The 18,538-nt window shown below is 40.5% G+C and overlaps 1 protein-coding gene across 1 annotated transcript; it reads right to left on the bottom strand.

Annotated features, from left to right (window-relative positions):
* Positions 1–521: 521 nt before the first annotated feature.
* LOC311156573 (pancreatic lipase-related protein 2-like) lies at positions 522–16,684 on the bottom strand (the record flags this gene model as incomplete). Its single annotated transcript, XM_084210584.1, has 14 exons — positions 16,623–16,684; positions 12,828–12,925; positions 10,373–10,421; positions 9,415–9,569; positions 8,298–8,423; positions 6,700–6,834; positions 4,925–5,033; positions 4,207–4,323; positions 4,005–4,127; positions 2,930–3,048; positions 2,088–2,217; positions 1,784–1,895; positions 1,084–1,251; positions 522–585 (listed from the first exon to the last, which is right to left on the bottom strand). The coding sequence occupies exons 2-14, from the start codon at positions 12,828–12,830 to the stop codon at positions 522–524; spliced, it is 1,410 nt and encodes a 469-aa protein (XP_084066710.1). The 5' UTR covers positions 12,831–12,925; positions 16,623–16,684.
* Between the last annotated feature and the right edge of the window lie 1,854 nt (positions 16,685–18,538).

Here is an 18,538-nt window from a genome sequence, read left to right as displayed (position 1 = left end):
TTTTCCAGGCAGGTGCAGTACAAAGGCTGGCTCACCTGCTGCAGGAATCACCTGGCCTTGTGCTGCTCCTGCCCCATCCCAGAGTGTCTTCTGGGGGCTGTGCTCCCCTGTGGGGCTGCAAAACCCTGACCAGCAGCACAGGCTGCAGAAGGGAGGTGTTTCAGACCTGCAGGGGTGTTCTGAGGACATCTGTTGCCTTGAGAGTGTTTGATAATATCCCAGATTTATCTCTCTGTGTGGTGGAACTCAGCTCTTGCCTTGAGGAGCAGATAGAGTGAGACTGTGCAGTGTTTGAAATGGATTTTAGTATCTGTGATTTCTGGTTGCTCCATAGTTACAAGCACAATAAACAGACTCAAACATGATAAATTTTGACATGTGTATTTGCAAAGAACTAAAAAAAAACAAAGGGAACAACAATTTTTATTTTTTTTCATTTGCTTTAATTGTGTTTTTTGCCAAGATCTCCATGCGCAAGACTGAGGGTTTACTCAGCTGCCATGTACAGACATTGGGGACCTCTAGCAAGGTGTAAGTAACTGAGGCTCTCCATATGCCACAGTTCCATGGCCACAAAAAGTTGACCTGGGAAGAAAAGAAAAAGCTTAAATCAAGGTTTATCTCTTTTTATCTCTTTTTGCCCAATGATAATGAAAGGGTGCCAGCTGTCACCTTGAGGGTTGTTAGTCCAACCCATAATCCCACTTCCTAATAGCCTGCTGCAAAGATTATTAACATCTGCTATGAATAGTAACAAGGTGAATGTCCTTCTTTTGGGGACCAGCTGTAAAATTGGAGGTTTAATATCCTTTATCTTGGTTTGTAATTGTTTTGCTGTGGAAAAGCTAAACATTTCAAATTCTTCATTGCTGTATTCTTTCCCAGACAGTTATTCCCTGGTGCGTGGTCAAACATCTGATTTTTCTGGGTTTTTTTCTGTCCAAGGTGCAATGCCTTGTATTTTTTCTTATTGAAATTCAAATTGCTGATTACAGACCATGTGTCAAATTCCAGACCATTTCTCCATCTTTTCTCACAGGGTTTTTTCTCTTGCCTTCTGACCTCTAAATGGGATACACTTACCTATGTCCATCTGCTCCATGTATTATATTGACTGTTTCTGCTCCCAGTCTTGCCCAGAGCAGAGAGAATATGGCTTTATTCCAGCGAAATTCAATTTTAGTAGTATTTTTGGGGTTGATTTCAACATCAAGATACTGTGTGTAAACATCATCTTGAGAGAGGTCTCCACTGCAAATAGAAGGAAAAATGGCACCACTAAGTTTAACAGTTCAGCGATCACTGGAATTAATCTCGTGCTCCACATATTTTTCAGGTTTTCCCTTTCTTTACAACAGAAATTTGCATTTTTGGTGTTCTTTGCAAGAGCACAGGGCACTGCACCAGGGCTCTGCATGAGGAAAGGATGAAAAGCAGTACAGAACACTTTAAATGTGCCCGTGGCAGGAGGCCATGGGGAGGTGACAAGTGTGAGACTGGGGCTGTCCCCAGAGGCCTTGTGTGCTGAGTTTGCAGGGATCACTCACCTGGAGTTCAGAAACACAGAACTCATGGAAATGGAGATGCCTTCCACTTCCTGTTTACAACCATCCATCTGCCCTCATGGTTCTTACTTAAGTAATAACTTCTTTCCTATCTGATGTGAAGCAGAATATTTGCAATGCAGGATGAGTGTTAACACTGCTTAGATGTGTGGAACAGAAAGTATGTAGATTAGTGCTAGCAGCATTAAATACTGCAGAAAAATATTAATTTAACTCACCTGGCAACTTCATATTCTTTTGAGTTTCCCTGTGTGTCATAGTAAACCAGGTTTATGTCTCCCCTTGTTTTCTTTACACCAGACAATTTGATAAATACTTTTTGTCTCCAAGCTGCATAAATAAAACCAAAAATAAATCCAGACTATCATGGATGTACTTGAGTCCTATATTGCACAAGTCACGTAGCATTTTCTGTCAGACTATTAGCAGTTATTTACAGGTGCAGTGGAGATGCAGGGCTGTAAATCACATCAAGTCACTTTTCAAACCTGTGAGCAACTGTAGCAAACCTGCTCCACTTACTAGCAAAAGGTTCATCTGCTGCTGTATTTAAAAAGTACTTTTGGTCTACCCTCTTCAATTTTTCTGGGAATCTGTCAGCATAGTGCCCCATCATTGGACATCCCTCCTTTGGACATGGGAAGCACATTCCCTAGGGAAAATAAGAGGATCAGTTAATGAGGAATATTATTTTTCATGCTAGCACGTATGAAATTAAGACTCCAGATGCTATTCTGTTCTAGCAAAGCTGTGGCAGTACTGTGTGTTTTCCTAATTTAACACCAAAATCTGACAAACATGTTTTAGATAATGGCTCCTGCACCCAAGAGGGTGGAGAATGAGCAGGTTTGGTAATAATGAGCCTGTGTATGGTAATAGCCTGAAACTTGTTAGCTCAAATGTTTTTCAGTTAGATTCTAGTGCAAAATACAGGCCAGTTTTACCCTCGTAGTCATGGGGAACTTGCCTACATTCACAAATGGAGGAAAATGAAAGGAGAATAATTCATAAATGTATTTAGGTGCTCTAATCAGTGCCCAATGCAAACTAGAGAGCAGTCAAGGACTCTGGAGGCTCTAAATGTAGAAATTTTTAGGATACATCTTCCTAACTTACATTCCGTTTGCGTAAAGGTTTGGGGTGAGAATTCCACGAGCTTTCATTTCTGTCCCCAGTATTTTGGTGACACCATTTATGCTTCAGGATTCCTTTTCCAGAGTAGAATAATGGAAATGCTGTGTGCTGTGATTCCTCCTACCCAGCCACTCCATGGGACCCCAGCCACCAGCATCCATGTGCTGGCTGCTCCAGACACCTGGAATATTTGCTTTACATCTCAGCCCTTCCCAGGCTGAAATACTTACTTTCTTAAAGTCTTCATATGAGTCACAGGGATATGCAAGGTATCCAGTGGGGTAGAGGATACTTGCAAAATAAAACTCATGGCTGCGTGAGTGGTGGCACCCCCCAAAGAGTGTAGCATCTGTTGGAAAAAAGTTTAAAGTTTGTAAGCTTTGATAAAACAACCTTCCATTATCCTCTGCAAGAGTTGCCCTTCTCTCACCATGGAAACAGCTGAGGCACACAACAGAACAGCAGTATGGGCTGTAATAATTTTTTTTTGGTCTGAATTTCTAGTTGCAGGAGAAATTGCTGGTTTTTTGTGTTTTGTCAGGAGAATGGTGTAGCATTACCCTAAGATTTCAAGTGAGAGGCATTGGTTTGCTATGATGTAATAGTCCCTTTTAAGAAGACAGTCATATATACATATATATAATACATACACACAATATGTATATTCATATTTATATGTACATATATATATACATATTGTGTATATACATATATATGTATATACATACACACACACACATATATATATAAAAGATGTCATAGCAAGATACCATTTGTTACAGTTTTAAGGGCTTAACAGAGCATGGAGAATCCACCAAACTGTCCAAAATCTCTGAAAAGAGAGAAGTCTCAGGTTCAGAGGTGAGGCATGTACAGTCCGTGGAAACACTCACTGTTTTTACCTAATTTATGCCATAGAGGTGTTGGATACCCTTTACAGCATCTGCAAGAAACCAGAGGTGGTGCTGTCATGCTGCTGATTTGGCCTTTCTCAGCCTGGAAAATCTCCTGCTGGGGCTGTTGGACCTGCAGACCCCCTGCTTCCTGCCTTTTTGGGGTTTGCATCTGATTTCAAATTACAGAAGCAAAGCTTAGGCATGTATGACACCTCCTTTCCCTGCAGAGTTCTCTGTGGAGCACTGTTCTGAAACAGCCTTTGTTTTTTCTTAATTCCTTTTAACTTAGGAGTAAACAGGCAAAAAGCAATTTTGTTTTCCTGTTTTCTTCCAGAGGGCAATTTTCACAGTTCATGTCTCAGAACTGAACAAAATTAAAATATGATATGTGTTGGAATTGCATGTTTACCTGCAATGATGGCTTCAAAATCACTTTGTTTCATTTCTGGAATCAAATCAGTGCATCCAGGCATCACAGTTCCTCCGTTTGGGTAAAAGTCCAGGTGCCCAGTGGTGTTATACATTCCAAACCCTGAGACATGCATGGGAAGGTGTCAGTGTCTTGGTGCCATGCCCATCCCTGCAGGTGCCCCTGGCACAGGAGCACTTACCTGCTGCAGGGAAGTGAGCAGCATTGCTGTGGATAACATCAACAAAGTTTGCATCTGTAGGATCCAGTCTCACCTCGGGAGGAGTACCTTCAAAATAGGGCCCAGCAGGGTCTAAACCTAAAAAAAAAACCCCACATGTATTGGTTGAGGGAGAGAGAGAAGTGTTGCACACGTTAATGTATCTTTTGCCAATTCATGAAATCAGATGTTTAGTTTTGCAAAAGGCAAGCCCAATAATGATGTGAATTCCAAGCTAAACTATAAAAAATATGCAAATAGTATAGTTTTGTGAACCTTTCTGGAAACTTATTCCAAGAGAAGTAAAATATTTTTTCAATAGATTATACAATGGCACATTATATTACTAGGAGGGAGACATTTATGACCCGTGGTCTTATTACTGGAATCTAAAGCTGTAAATAGGGAAAACTAAGGGTTCTTGTTGCTTTGTCTTTGGCTTGATATAACCCAGAATGATGGTAATGCTACAACCATGTTAGCTATGCTTGTCCTTCCACTAAAGAGTACTTCACCTAAACACAGAAGAAAGATGGAATAATTACCTTGTTTCTGAGAAGCATAAATTTGGTCTGCTCTCATGACAGGTATCTCCAGCACTGCCAGTAATTCCAGTCTATAGACCAGTGTGTGGCAAGTGTTTTTTCCTTTAAACACACGCTGCTAGCTCTGCATTTTGGTGAGCAGAATTATCCATTACCTGTTATCCGTCGGATGCCTCGGATCCTTCTTCCTGCCTCTCCTGCAGTGTGTGCTCCCAGGCTGTGGCCAATTAAATGGATTTCATAAGGGGAGTACCCGAACATTTTCTGATCATTAAAGTGGTGGTGGTGGTGGTAGGAGATAAGAACACAGGCTTTGAATAACAAGCAAAGAGAAGGTCTGACATTATGGGCCTCTGGGAACATATAGGCCGACTTTCTGCATAGCAAACAGAGGGGGAGTTCCTTGAGTTAATTGCTGTTTAAATTACACTAAGAATTGACAGAAAAATGATCCCATCTGGAATTTCACATGCATAGTGATGAAGGGTTCACTGCTGCAGTGTTGGCATATGCTTGCTGTATTCCATTATCCTGTGTGACAAATATGGACCATCTTTCCCATTTGGATCAATGCCTAATGTCATCTTCCAAAAAAAATGGTATCGCTTTTTTCTTTATTTATTCTACTTTGCAGCCCTTTTTTTGTGACATGGCTATTTAGAATATGTGATCATATAATGAATAAGATTTTCACTGCCAGGCTGAGGTGTGGTGACATCCATTCTTCTCTTTGCCAGGTCTCACCTGTACAAGCCCTGCACTGCTGAGATATTACACTTGCATTGAAGGTAGAAAGAGAGAGGGGACACATTCATTGAGTTTTGTAGCAACCAAAACCAACAAAGTTGCTAATTGCTTCAGTTTTTTACATTAGGTTTTGTAATGTGTGTACCAGAATTAAAGCAGATCTGGAGAATGGGCCTGTCTGCCTTTCTTGTTAGGTGTCAGATGCCTCTGAAAACATCTTACTGCAGTGCTTCCATTTACAATGCAGCTGTACCTTTCTGACAATGAAACTCCATAAATTTTTAAATTAGGGAAAAGATGAGAAAGTCTAAGCATTGTTTATGCATTTTTGTAAGGGAAGAAAGGGTGCCCTAGACTGTACATGATGCAGTAACAGAGACAGTAAATGAGAAACTGAACACATCTTCAAATGACCTGATATTTACACATAGAGGAGAATGATCCAGAAGGCAAATGTGTGAGGCTACACATGATTTTCCTGGGAAGGAACAGTAGATTTTAGTAAAGTGTTCTTTGAGCCTCAGGGTGTTGTAAGGTTGGTACTTTGCCTCATGGGCTCTGAACTTCCTCTTGCTGCACTTTAAAATGACCAACTCCTGGCCAGGGTCAAGTCCAGTACCAGGCAAGATTCTGATTTTCAGCTGCTCCAAGTACCCCTGAATCTTTCTGAAATCAGTTGGAAATGCTGCTGCACAAACTTTGCCAGTGAGCAGTTCTGCACTCTGCGTGCAAAAGTGAACACTGCCTTTGGGAGCAGGAGGCAGCTGTACAGTTTATGGTGCCTGTAGACAGCAAACATGGAGTTATCAAGTAAGTCAGCTCGTTTTGGTGGTGCTAAGCTGAGATATAATGCACTTCTGGCACGGGTATATAGTGCTGGGAAACTCTGGTTAGCACTGAACTCGCCTCATTTCCGTGGAATGCTGGCTTGCCTGTAACATCATATGGAGATGTTGCCACCTACTGTCTCTAATTAATAGGCACATTTCCTCAGTCTCAGCTTCATCTGTGTCCTTTGAGGCTGTGAGAAGTCCTCACAGGGCCAGTAATTAGTATAATTAGCTGGATCTCAGCTGTACAGCCCTGCCTGACCGTACTGGCCAAGGTTCAAACCCCAGGCAGCAGTGTCACAACCCCAGCACATGCACTGGGGAATTGCAGGAGGTGAAGCAGGGACTTTTACCTGCAGAGCTGTTATGAAATAAGCAACCTCAGCCCCCAGCACGCGGATGTTGTTCACTGCACTGACGTAGGTGCCTTTTGCTCCCTCTTTCCAATCCACAGCAATGCAGTTGATGTTTTCCACCTCCAGTAACAGCTGACGTGGGAACACACAAAGCAAAGTATTTAAAGAAACAAAATAGCAATCAGAGATTTTAACTGGAATAAGGATTAAAATGTAACATAATAATGAAGTTTCTCATTCTTTACTAAAAGGGACTCTTCACTGTAGCCTGTACACTGAAACATATCTTCTTACAAGACAGAATGTAACAAGCTTTTCCTCAAAAAAAAATCATTTATGAAAACTGTAATAAAAATGTTTTACTTTATACACCATTTCTATATTTGAAATACTTCTGAAATGCCATACAGGTGCACAGTAGATTCTATGTACAGTATTGTAGCTTTCTTTGAGAGGTGTTGGTAGTTTAACTAAATTGTATAAGAAGTATACTGTCTTGTTTACCAACTGGAAGTAAAACCGTGTAAGTCATGTCAGATTAAAAAAAAAATTGAAGGAGAGAAGAAAGGTTCTATTTCAGCAAAGAAAACATTGGTCACTTTGGTACTGGAGAGAGTCCTGAAGAGATAGTGATTTTTCCAGTGGAAGAATCATGTTAGTCTGCAGTTACAGTTTTCTGTGAATAAGGCTCACTTAAAGTTTGAGATAGAACAAGGAGTGGTAACAAAAATTAATCCATGAGAAACAGCTAAAGGTGAATGCCAAGGAAAACAGAAATGAAACTATATGCATCCTGGACTCACTCCTCTCCTGTGGGGACCATAAGTTTGTAGTGTAGAGAGCCAGAAAGAATTGCTGCTTCTTTTCAATTGAAAGAAAGAGAAAAAGGAAGTTCAGTATTTCAGATTAAAAGTGCTCATAAATTTGTGAACAGAAGTAGTGCTGCCAATTCGTGACTTAAAATCCAGTGGTGTCTTTTCCCTGCCAGCACAGAAGCAGCAGCAGGTAGAGCAGATCTTGCTTGTCTGACAAGGTACACTCTGCTGGTTTTGTGGGAGCTTCCACATTTCATATTTGAAATAGTTTTTTCACCAGACTCTGTAATCAAACAAAAAGCAAAAATTTTGGTGGTGTTCTTATGTTTGTTTGTTTGGGTTTTATTGTTGTTTGGGTTGGTTTTGTTTTTCTCTAAGAACAAATGGTGGTGAGCCAGGGTAGTATTTATAGCCTGAAACTTGAGCTTTACAGTCAGGAGGGCCCTTGGACTGAAGGGAGTTTCTGCTAGTGGGAGCAGCTGTGATTTGGTGTCTAACTCATGTCTGTACATGGGTGTAAAGGCTGGGGACAGCTCTGTTCAGTTATTGCCTTGATCTGATCTGCAGGGTTTGCCAATGAAAACTCTAGAGAAAAACAGAGTCAGAGAGGACCAAGGGCCCTTGGTATGCTGCATCTTCCTGAGTGGGAACACTGGTGTGTGTGAAATTTAATTCTTGGTTTGTATCTTCTACTACCTAATAGAGTGTAAAATGCATGGTGGGCATTAATGCCTAAAGGATACTGAGAGAGCTAATGGGAACCAGAGGATACTGTCATACCAAGCACATTTCTACCACCCAGCCTGTTTTTCCAGTGCTGCCAAATCCATGAATGATGAAGGAGGTTTTCCTATGTGAGGAAAAATGTGACTTCTGGATGGTCGAGGAGTTTATTGCTGAGATCACCTATAGGTTAAAAAAAAAATAAAAAGGTTTTATCTGTTCCTACTTTCAAACATTAAAAAAGTCAGCTAGGTTATAAACTCAGGATGAAAGGGACTCTACTTTGACAGGACAAAGTCTGTGGTTTTTGGAACTCAGGAACCAAAAATCTCATCTTTCTCAGTTCCACTATGGTTTCCACAGAAACTGAGCCCTTGTGGTTTTTGCTGCTCCCATCTACTCTGCATGCAGAACCCCTTTTTGCAGGATATGAAACAACCTATAAGTGCCACATGGTCACAGGGTGTCTCTTGGCCTGGGGTGATGAGTTTCTCCAGGGTGCAGCCCACCAGCTCCACAATTCCTGCTCCAGCTTGTCCTTTGCTGACCTGACCTTTGGCTTCAGTGTGCTACTCTGCTTCCAAGCTGCAGCCTGTTTTCCTCATTAGCCACTCCAGAAAGGCTGGAAGAACTTCATGCAAGGGCTGCATGCAGCAGGGGTGGAGCTGATCTTCACACACTGCTGCAAGCTACTTAATTATCTATTTTTCCTTGAGAATGTTATCCGTCTGTATTGTTTTCAGACAAATACAGGGTAGCTCAGGGAGCTTGGGTGTGGAAGGGCTGTGTCCTAGATCATAGATACGCTAAAGTTTAATGGGAAGTAGTGGAAGCTCTATCTTGGTTTATTTTATCTGCACCAGAAGTGCTGAGCAACCTGCTGCTGAGTGTATCCCATGTACTTCAACCTTCCTCAGAGACTTAAATACATGCAAAAGGTAGTCTGCCATAACCTCTATCCTAAATTTCAGGAAAATACCAGGAAATTTCTTGTGTCCTACAGTTCATTCATAACATTTTTTTGTGTCTTACCCCAAAGTATATTCATTAGGGTACCTTCAGACTAACTTCTGATTCTCACTTGTTTGCCTATGGTGACTGACACAGACTTTGTAACAAGTTAAACAAACATTTTTAGGTTCAGTCAGCTTTTAATGTTAAAAATAAATATCACCTGTGAGTTATTTCCTGTTTCTCTGGTGTAGAGAGAGAAGCTGATGTTCATCTCTTCTGGGGGATCAGGCAAACCTGTCAGAAGCCTCCCTGGTACCCCAGACCAGGGTGGGTCATCTGTAAAACAGCCAAGCCTGGGGTAGCAAACTTCTTTACCTAGAGCAGAAGAAACAACTTGCTTATATGAATGATTCTCTTGCTTGATGATGTATTTGACACTAAAGCAGTTTGAAGAGCAAAAAACTAAGGATTTAATTTTATATTTGATTTTGAAATGAATTTTTATAAAGGTCATTTATATGTCCTTTGTGTGTATTGCCTCAAGTGGGAACACAAGCAAAGCTAAATAAACCAAGTAAAGGACCCACCAGTTATACCAATTAAAGACCCACACCGTGTTTTACACCACTTTCTAGGCTTGTAAAGGATTAGTTCAGTTCCTTTTTAAAAACAGCCTAGTAAGAAATGCTTGCTAGAATTGCTCCTGCATACCTTCTCCTCCAAAGCTTTGTGTCTCTCATGGGAATGAAGATAACCTTGTAGAAAGAATGATGTGAATATTTTCTTCAATATAGTAGTTTTTCCTAGATTAAATGGGTCTCATGCTCACTTACACTCAACTTTTATGTTTTAGCATTGGTGTGCTGAGCACCCTGTTGCTGGTCAGTTCTTTGTATAGAGCAGCAAGGTAAAGACAGACAGAAGTAGGACACACAACTCTGAATTTCTCTGTGGATTTTCAGCACAGAGTTATGTCTCTTGCACTCTTAAAAATAAATTTTAAACATAGCAGAGCCTTTTAGCATTAGTTCCATGCACTGTAACAGACATTGCCCTACAATCACCCACAAATCATTCTACAATTTCAATGCAAAGGAAAATAACAGTCATCATCTGCTATGTACCACTTCATCTGAATTCACTTTCTAGTGGCAGTATTTAAAGATACAATTTCTCACCTGCTACTCTGCCAAGGAGATAAAATGCAACAATCCATATTCCAACCACCTAAAGCAAATTAAATACACAAGTTAAGCAGTTTATTTAGAGTGTTTTGTCCTTTTAAAAAGAGTGTAATACAAAGAGAAATGCAAAGACCTTCACCTGAAGAGGAATAACCTCACACATTGGTCTGTGCACATCAGCAGAAGCAGGGGTCCTGGCAGACACCAACTAACCATAAAAATGTGTCCCACAGCCAGCAGCATCCTGGGCTGCTTGATGGGGAATGTTCCCAGCAGGATGAGGGAAGGGATCCTTCCCCACCACTCAGATTTGCTGTTTACTGCATTTCTTGCACAGACAATACTGCATGCTGACTGCTGCTGGAGTCAATCAGATCACAGGATCCTGATTTTTTTTCCAGCCGTGGTGGGAGAGGTGAGAGGTGTGGTACAACAAGCACAGCGGTACATGTAACTTGTTGAAATCTGCACTCTTGGCAGCTTAGGCTCCTCACTGCAAGAAAAGCTTTGATCAGATTCCTTTCCTGTACACTTTCCTTACTGGTCTTTTCCATGGCAGAACTTCCATTAATTTCACCTCCTCCACTCTCATTTGCCTCAGTCACTGTTCTCAATTTCCTCTTTTAGGTTCCTATGGCACCCACATCTCATTTCCAACACACTTGCTTTACTTTTAAACCAAAAATTTGAGTTAGCCTCTGGGATAGCTCATTAGAAATATTAAGAAAAAGTGGTAAATTCAGTAGTTATAATCTCACTATGTGGATAGCACTCTCCAAGGGATGTTTTTACAGATGTGAGAAAGCCAGAAACACAACACCCCAAAGGTCCCTGACATTACAAAAAAGAAACAATTGGGAATTTTACAGAATTTGTCCTTGAAGCCTGTGTGACACGTGCGAGACAGGAGGAATGTGTGATCCACCTCTGTACTTGTTTTTGATGGAAGTGGGATTACCTGGCTGTAATGACATGGTTTCCTAACAAAGCCAAACGGGATAGGTCAGAGCACTCTCTAATAAACTCTGAAGTCCCTGTTTGGTAATAGCTTGTTTTGTTTGTGTGTTAGGGCAGAGGAGAGAGGATTAATATCTCAGCAGTGAGCAGGAGCTGCAAAGTGTAGAGCTGAGAGGAATCATGAAATTTCCTCAGAAACACAGTTCTGATCCTAAACCTAATTTATTGATGTAGTTACCAGAGAGGAAAACTACCTGCTCAAGGAAAGTGGAAAGCAGAGGAAGTCTGGCAGTAAAATAGAAGAGAAAAAGATCAGGAGCTATTCTAAGCAGCTGGTGAAGGGCAGGAACAGAGAGGTACCAACTGTTAGCCAAAAGAAGCAGCTCCATTCAGCTGGAATGTCTGTCAAGGTGCCCATCATCCTGATGAGAACCTGATGACAGTGCAGGAAAATCACAGCTGATGTGGCTCATCAAATGAATTGGAGAGCTCCACGGGATTGAATTGGAGCCCTCATACCCAGGAGATGGACAGTCCCTGTCAGGAACACTACAGCAGGAAGGAGAGTAGAATTACTTTTCAGACCCAAAATCTGAAAAAGTAATGATTCAAGGAGATGTGGGAGATCATTGCCAAATAAAAGTGGTCAGTAATTTCCTTCAAAGGATCCTCCTTTGAAGGCAGAAAATAGAAATGAACATGTGGCCAGGGAAATAAAAGGAGTAGTAGAAATTTGGTCAATTGTGGAAGGTTGGTACATTCTGTAATTAAGAGGGTTGTAGTTTGGGTAGAAGATAATTTTTTAGTGGGAAGCCTTTCTGTATCAGTATATGTTAATGACAAAAAGATTGAAAAGAGGTTAAAAAACTATGTAAAAAGAGTTCAGGCAGCATGCAATTTGAAAATTCTTTCACTGGGCATTTAGGAGGCGTAGTGCTGAACAAGAGGAACTGGAAGGACTTGTTTGTGAATGTGAGCTCAGCCTACCCAGTGCTGCTGGCAGGAGGCTGCTCAGTGCTGAGCTCAGGTAGCATTTCAATGCACAGAAGACATCCAAAACCTGCACTAAATATTCTTAAATTGATGTTCAGCCTAGGAAAAAAAAATTGTAATCTTGCTAGCCTGCCATCCTATCATATAAAAGCTGCACTACAGCAGTGGTGGTTCCTCACAACAGGACATCAAAGTCACCTTCAGGACACTGTTGCTCAATCAGTGACTCATGGGCCACAGTGGAGGGCTGGGGAGATATGAGAAAGTCTGCATAATGACTGTCTGCAGTGTATTTTTAAGTCCCACACATGTACCCACACACCTTCCTTAGGACATGCACACAAGCAGGCACACAGAGCCTTAATGAGAAGCAAGGCTAAATCTCAGGAGTTCTCTTTATCAGCATTTTAACCCAATGATTTCACTGCCATGAACAGATTTTTTAAAAACATTTTAAACAACCTTTGTTATGTATTGAATTGGTAAGAATTTTACTCACCATTCTCTTATAACACTTGTTATCTCTTTTTCCGGTGGGCAGTACCAGGATACAAAAATGGCTGCTGTTTTCTTTAATGAAAATTGGAGAACTTTATGCTGAAAAAAAAAAGTAATAGAAAATAAATTAAAAACCTATGGGTAACTTGGTAAAGAGGAAGAAATTAGAAGAAAAAAAGGAGGGCAAAAATTAGCAATATTCATAACTGGGAATTAATGGCTAAAAGTTACACAGATTTCATAGGTAAAATAACAATGTCAACATGTAAAATTTATGGGCATTGGAATTAAGGAAAAATATTTGATGCATGAAAGAATTAAGAAGATACAAATTTTTTGGTATATCTTTACCAAAATCAGGTGAAATTCTCAGCAGGGAAAAAAAGAATTCACAGTGACTCTCTGTTCAGAAATAATTTTAGATCTGATGTAGAATAGATCTTGGAACTGGAAATTCAAAAATCACTGGACTTCAGTAACTCATAGCTGAGATTCTTAGAAAAAAACCTATCAAAAAAACTATTGCTAATTTTTTTTAAAGTTACTGATTTGTAAGAAAAGTCCAGATACATAATTTGAAGAAAATTAATATGATATTAGGTAAAAAACTAGGATGAATGACCTGAGAAATTTCGACCTGTGGAATTTCAGTCCAGCATCAGCCTGAGGCAGAATAATGAAATTCTCCACAGGAGAGTTTCTCCATTCACTCATGAAAGAAAAATTGTGAAGAACTGTTAAAAGATTAAGTTGTATAATTGAATTCACTTACATGACATGACAAACTAACTGACAGACTTAGAGGATCATTTTAAGCCACATGATTTTAGGAAGATCTCTGCCACTTGATATTTTGATTAAGAAAGAAAAATTATAAGCATGCAATACTACAACAGTTAAGTAGATTAAAATTAAACGCATGGATTAAGTAGATTAAAAATTGAGTAATTATTACATTTCAGGCTTTAGTTGGAAGAACTAGAAGGCAGCTCCTGGTTTTACAAATACTGTTCTTGCTGCTGTGAACCATCATGTCATATAACATATAATATCATATATCATCTTGTTATCATATGTCAGAGCTTACCATGATCAAGGTGTGATTTTGGTTTTTTAGCTTTTTAGCTTCAGGGTGTTTTTTACTCACTGCTCATGCTGGATCATCGCTGACAAAGGCTTTAGAGGAATCAGTTTCTGGCACTACACTAAATGCCAGCTTTCAGCACTGATATTACTGAACATGAGCTCAGACTGAAAAAATGCTGACATCTAGGCTAAAGTATAGTAAAAAAAAGTTCAGTTTTTGGATGTAGGATTGTGTTTTGGTGTTTGGGGAATTAAATGCTGTCTTGCTGGATATCATGTTTGCAGATCTCAGGTGAACATTTGAGGAAGCTGTAACTGCAAAGACCTTTAAAGTCTTGCTAATGTATTAGTAGTGACTTTTAAAGTGCCAAGTAACTTGTTATTTGTTTCCACACATAAAACTGGGAGAATACCACTTTCCAATTTTCAGGTCTGCTTTATCCCCTTTAATACTGAAGTTTAAGTTCTCTACCTTCTTTCAGGTCTTTTTGATGTGTGATTTCTTTTTTATTCAATTTTTTTCTTGCCTTACCACTCCAACCATACTTCCTATATTCCCTGCACAGGCATTGTCCTTAAACAGAAGATATTTTTGCAGTTCTGTCTTTCCATTGTTTTATTTAAGTATTTTTTTCAGCAGTTTGACTCAATATTCAGTTAAAATTGTAAATCAAGACAAAGGAGGAGAACCCATCCAGAGTTTAACATATATGCTTTGGATATAGGAGTAGTAGGTTAAATTTCTTGTTCTCCCAGCAAATTCTTGCATGGCTTTGAGTGTGAGGCATTTAGAGAACTAATTGCATACCCAAGTGTTGAACATTAATTTAAATGGTAAAAAAAAATAATAAAAAAAAATTAAAATAGTATCTTTAGGCTTCATAATGGGGATCAATTGCATATTTATCCTTTATTATATATGTGAATACCTGAAAGTACAATATGATTTTTAGTTGTTTATTTGAAAGTAATTTTGTTTTTCAGCCCACCCTATACAAGCACAGAAACAATACAGTTTTTCCTAGGCACAGCCCACTATCAGTGGCTCAGGCACACTACTTGACCAGACTATTAAATAACTATCAAATACTCAAAACTGGTGTGCAGAGTACTGAGGAAAACGCTGGTGGTATGGTGTGATAACTCAGGTAGCAGAATAATTGGCATAATTGTTAAAGACTTAATTTCATCTCCAGCTCCTCCCCATGGACCCAATGCAGGGTCCTGATCCTAGATGAAGGTTCTGACACTGCTTCAGTACAAATGAGTAATAACAAGTAAAAATCATCTTGGCATTGGTCAGCCTCCTTTTCTGCTTGCTCACCAGCTTTTAGGTACAGTGAAGTTCTGCAGGAGGATATTGGCCTTAACTGAACAGCTCTGGAACCCACAAATTTAATATTAGAGAAATCAATTTTGTAGCAGAGCAAAGATGTGCAGAACCTTTTGCAAATTTTCTTCCTCCAAAGCACCAATACAAAGTAATAACCATGGCAAGGCAGGGCTCACACACATTGTCTGCTCTGGGTAGGAGATTTTTCTGAGTGCCAATTGACCTCTTAAACTGAATCTGAAACAGTGGACTGGGACATTGACCTGAATGACTCAGAATAGTGATGCAAATTATTTTCTTGAGGCATTTAATGTGGGAAGAGCTCCAATAAAAGGTTAGGTAGGTATGTTGGAGGGTGCAGTAAGATTTAAGTTGTTTAGGTCAGTTGCTTAGAACTCATGATCAACCTGAAGAAATTGTAGGATAACAGTGAAGAAAACATATTTAATAACAAGTCTGGCTTCCTACTGTGCAGTATTTGCTCAGATTTCCTAAATAATAGGGTTCTCACCTTGACCTTACATGGTATTCATACATTCAAGTTTACAGAGACAATTATGATAATTTAATCTGACTACAAGCATCATAAAAACCCCAAAACAAACCAACAACAAAAGTGATTCAGTTTGGGGAAGTGGCTGTGCCAATTCTGAGTAGCCAGGGAGCCTTCAGCTGACCTGCAGCCACCACCTGGGCCACTTGTCTGTCCTTCCTGGATGATCCCCACTGTTTATCTCTATGATTAGGCTGCTTTTAAACTTAGTCAACTCTTAGACCAACACTGTTGTCCTTTTGCCGTTTTTGAAGTGCAGAATTGCCCTTGTCAATGACTAGATCAAATTTCCCTGTGCACAGTAGTCTACCAAAAAAAGTCTCATTTTTCACATTCTTCCACAAAACAGCTCTAGAATTCTTTCTCTCTTTAAATTTTCAGTGCTCCTAATAATGCTTAAACATGTAGCCTGTTTTATCATCCTTTTTAATTTCTGTTGTTACTTGAATGCATTTTCCCTTAAAAAAAAAAGAAGTCCAGCCTCCATCTGTAAATGCTGTCATTTTGTTCTTCCTTTAAAAACAGGGATATATTCAGTCTCAGATTACCTTAGCCCCACTGAACCCACCCTGTTTTCCTAGCTGCACTGCATTGTCACAGCCCAGAAATTCTCATCCCCGACTGGGATTTCCTGGAATTGAAAAGTTCTAAGCCTGATAGCTGCTGCCCAGGTCCCTCTCTGAGTGCTGTTGTTTGCTTTTTGCATGTTCACCCAGACCACACCACTCAGCCTGGCTATTTTTAAGCAGAGGAATCCTTGAAGTCCTGACCTAGAGCTTGTTCAGGCACTCATCCCCAAACCCCAGCAATTTTTCAGCACTTACCACTGTGAATGCAGAAGGGGTTGGTGCTTTGCAGGCTCTGTTCAGCCAGCTCCCTGTCAAATCCTGGTGGCTGCTGGCCTTTTTCACTTGGAGTCAGTCCCACGACAGTAGGTGCAGACCTGCCCACACAGTGTCTAATTACAGGCTTGGTGGGGTGAGTGAGAGCCTTTGTAAGAGTGATCCCCTCAGTGCTGGCTATAACAGATGTTGCCTTGCCTTGTCCCTCTTGGTGTGTAATTCAGCAACATTTCCCCCCCTTGTTAGTTTGAAGAAAAGCAAAATGAGGCTGTTTGAGCCCCCTCAGAGGGGTTGTTGCGTGTGACACTGATCCCAGCCAACATGGAATGCTCTCCTGAGTTACCTGGTTATTGTGAGCTCGTGGTGCAGGTAATGACTGACCCTCCATTGCTGGGCAGCTCAGAGCAGGAGCTTTATTTCCTTTATTTCCTTCCTCTGTGTCCTCCCCAGCAGCCGCCAGCTGTCTTTTTGTTAGCTGCCTGGTGAACATGCCTTGTCAAAACAAGCTCTTGTACATTTTCATACCGTCAAACTTCCTTTTTTTTTTTTTTTTTTTAATCAAGGGAAGACTAGCTACTTTTAAAAATAAGGAATAGGAAAAATAGTCTTACAACTTAGGGGCAATATAAGTGTCTGAGTTTTTACTAGTGCAGTTCCTCAAGCTCTGTCTACCCACTACCATTTTGTCTAATCTATGTCCTCTTAGGCCATGTGGGATTTACACTTTAGGTGTCTCTGTACCAAGCTCTCTTATCAGCTGGCATGCTCTGGATATAACTGGTGTAAACTGACATTATTGTGATCCACCTAGATCAGAGAAACCACAGGAACTTTCATTCAAAGTTGCTCCAGGAGAAGGATAGGGTGATGATAATCATGTCTTTTCATCTTTTCATGCCTTGTCCATCATGTAAATCCCAGATTCTCTCCTATGCTCTGGAGATTGTGAGTCACAGCCATGTCAGAACCCAGTTCTTTCAGTTCCTGAGCAAGCCCTCAAGTCCCTACAGTGCTATCTGCAGGATGGGTGCTGCCATAATCACCTGGGTAGGAACACTGTCACCCTTAATCAGGGAGTGGTGCAAGTGCCTGAGGGCAGGAAGTAACTTGGGCTGGCTCTGTGGTTCACATAAGGAGCCAATTTGTGGTCCTGAGATATGTGCATTGCCTGAAAGAAGATATTTCAGAAATTACACCAAAAAAAAAAGTGTTTCTCCATATACTGAATTGTATGTAAGGCAGTCAGCCTGCAAGGCATTGGAAAAACTGAGTCAGGAGTGTCTGTCACTTCCTGTGGCACATGGCACCTACAGGAATGTTTGGGTCTGGGTCTGGTTCTTGGTAGAGTGGTGCAAGGCAGTGCCATATATGAAAATAATCATTAGAAAGAACTCTGAGAGGAATGTGGAGGAAGCACTGGCCAGTAAGGGACTGCATCTCATATTTAATTTCTGCTTACACTGACACCGTGTGTGTAATTTCAGATAAGACAGAAGAGATCCAGCTAATAAATTCTTGATGCTCCAGTCTACCTTCATTGACTGGAAGATGGAGGTTTGGCAGCAGTTATGGGACACATTAATTGTTCTGCTAAGAACAATGCAGCTCATTAGATAGGTCTGGGATAGTGAGTTTGGGGAGCCAAGGAGAAGAGATAAGGAATGTCATGTGCCCTCATGTGTCTCGTGTCAAAATTCTGGTATGAAACTCAAATGCAAAGCAGCCACTGAAACTGGTGCCTCTGTTTATGATGAGACACCTTCAGAATCTGATGGACATCTTTGTGTGGCAATCAGACCCTTCTGAAACATTTTTAGGGGACCAGGATTTCTGGATATGCTCAAATATTTTGATGTAATTTCCACAGAATCAGTCTTTGTGTGAGAGTGCTGAAACAG

Source organism: Fringilla coelebs, assembly GCF_963513975.1.
Source record: "Fringilla coelebs genome assembly, chromosome: 8".
Classification (NCBI taxonomy): Eukaryota; Metazoa; Chordata; class Aves; order Passeriformes; family Fringillidae; genus Fringilla; species Fringilla coelebs.
The sequence above is the reverse complement of the archived record's forward strand: the minus strand, read 5'-3'. Positions and strand labels throughout refer to the sequence as shown.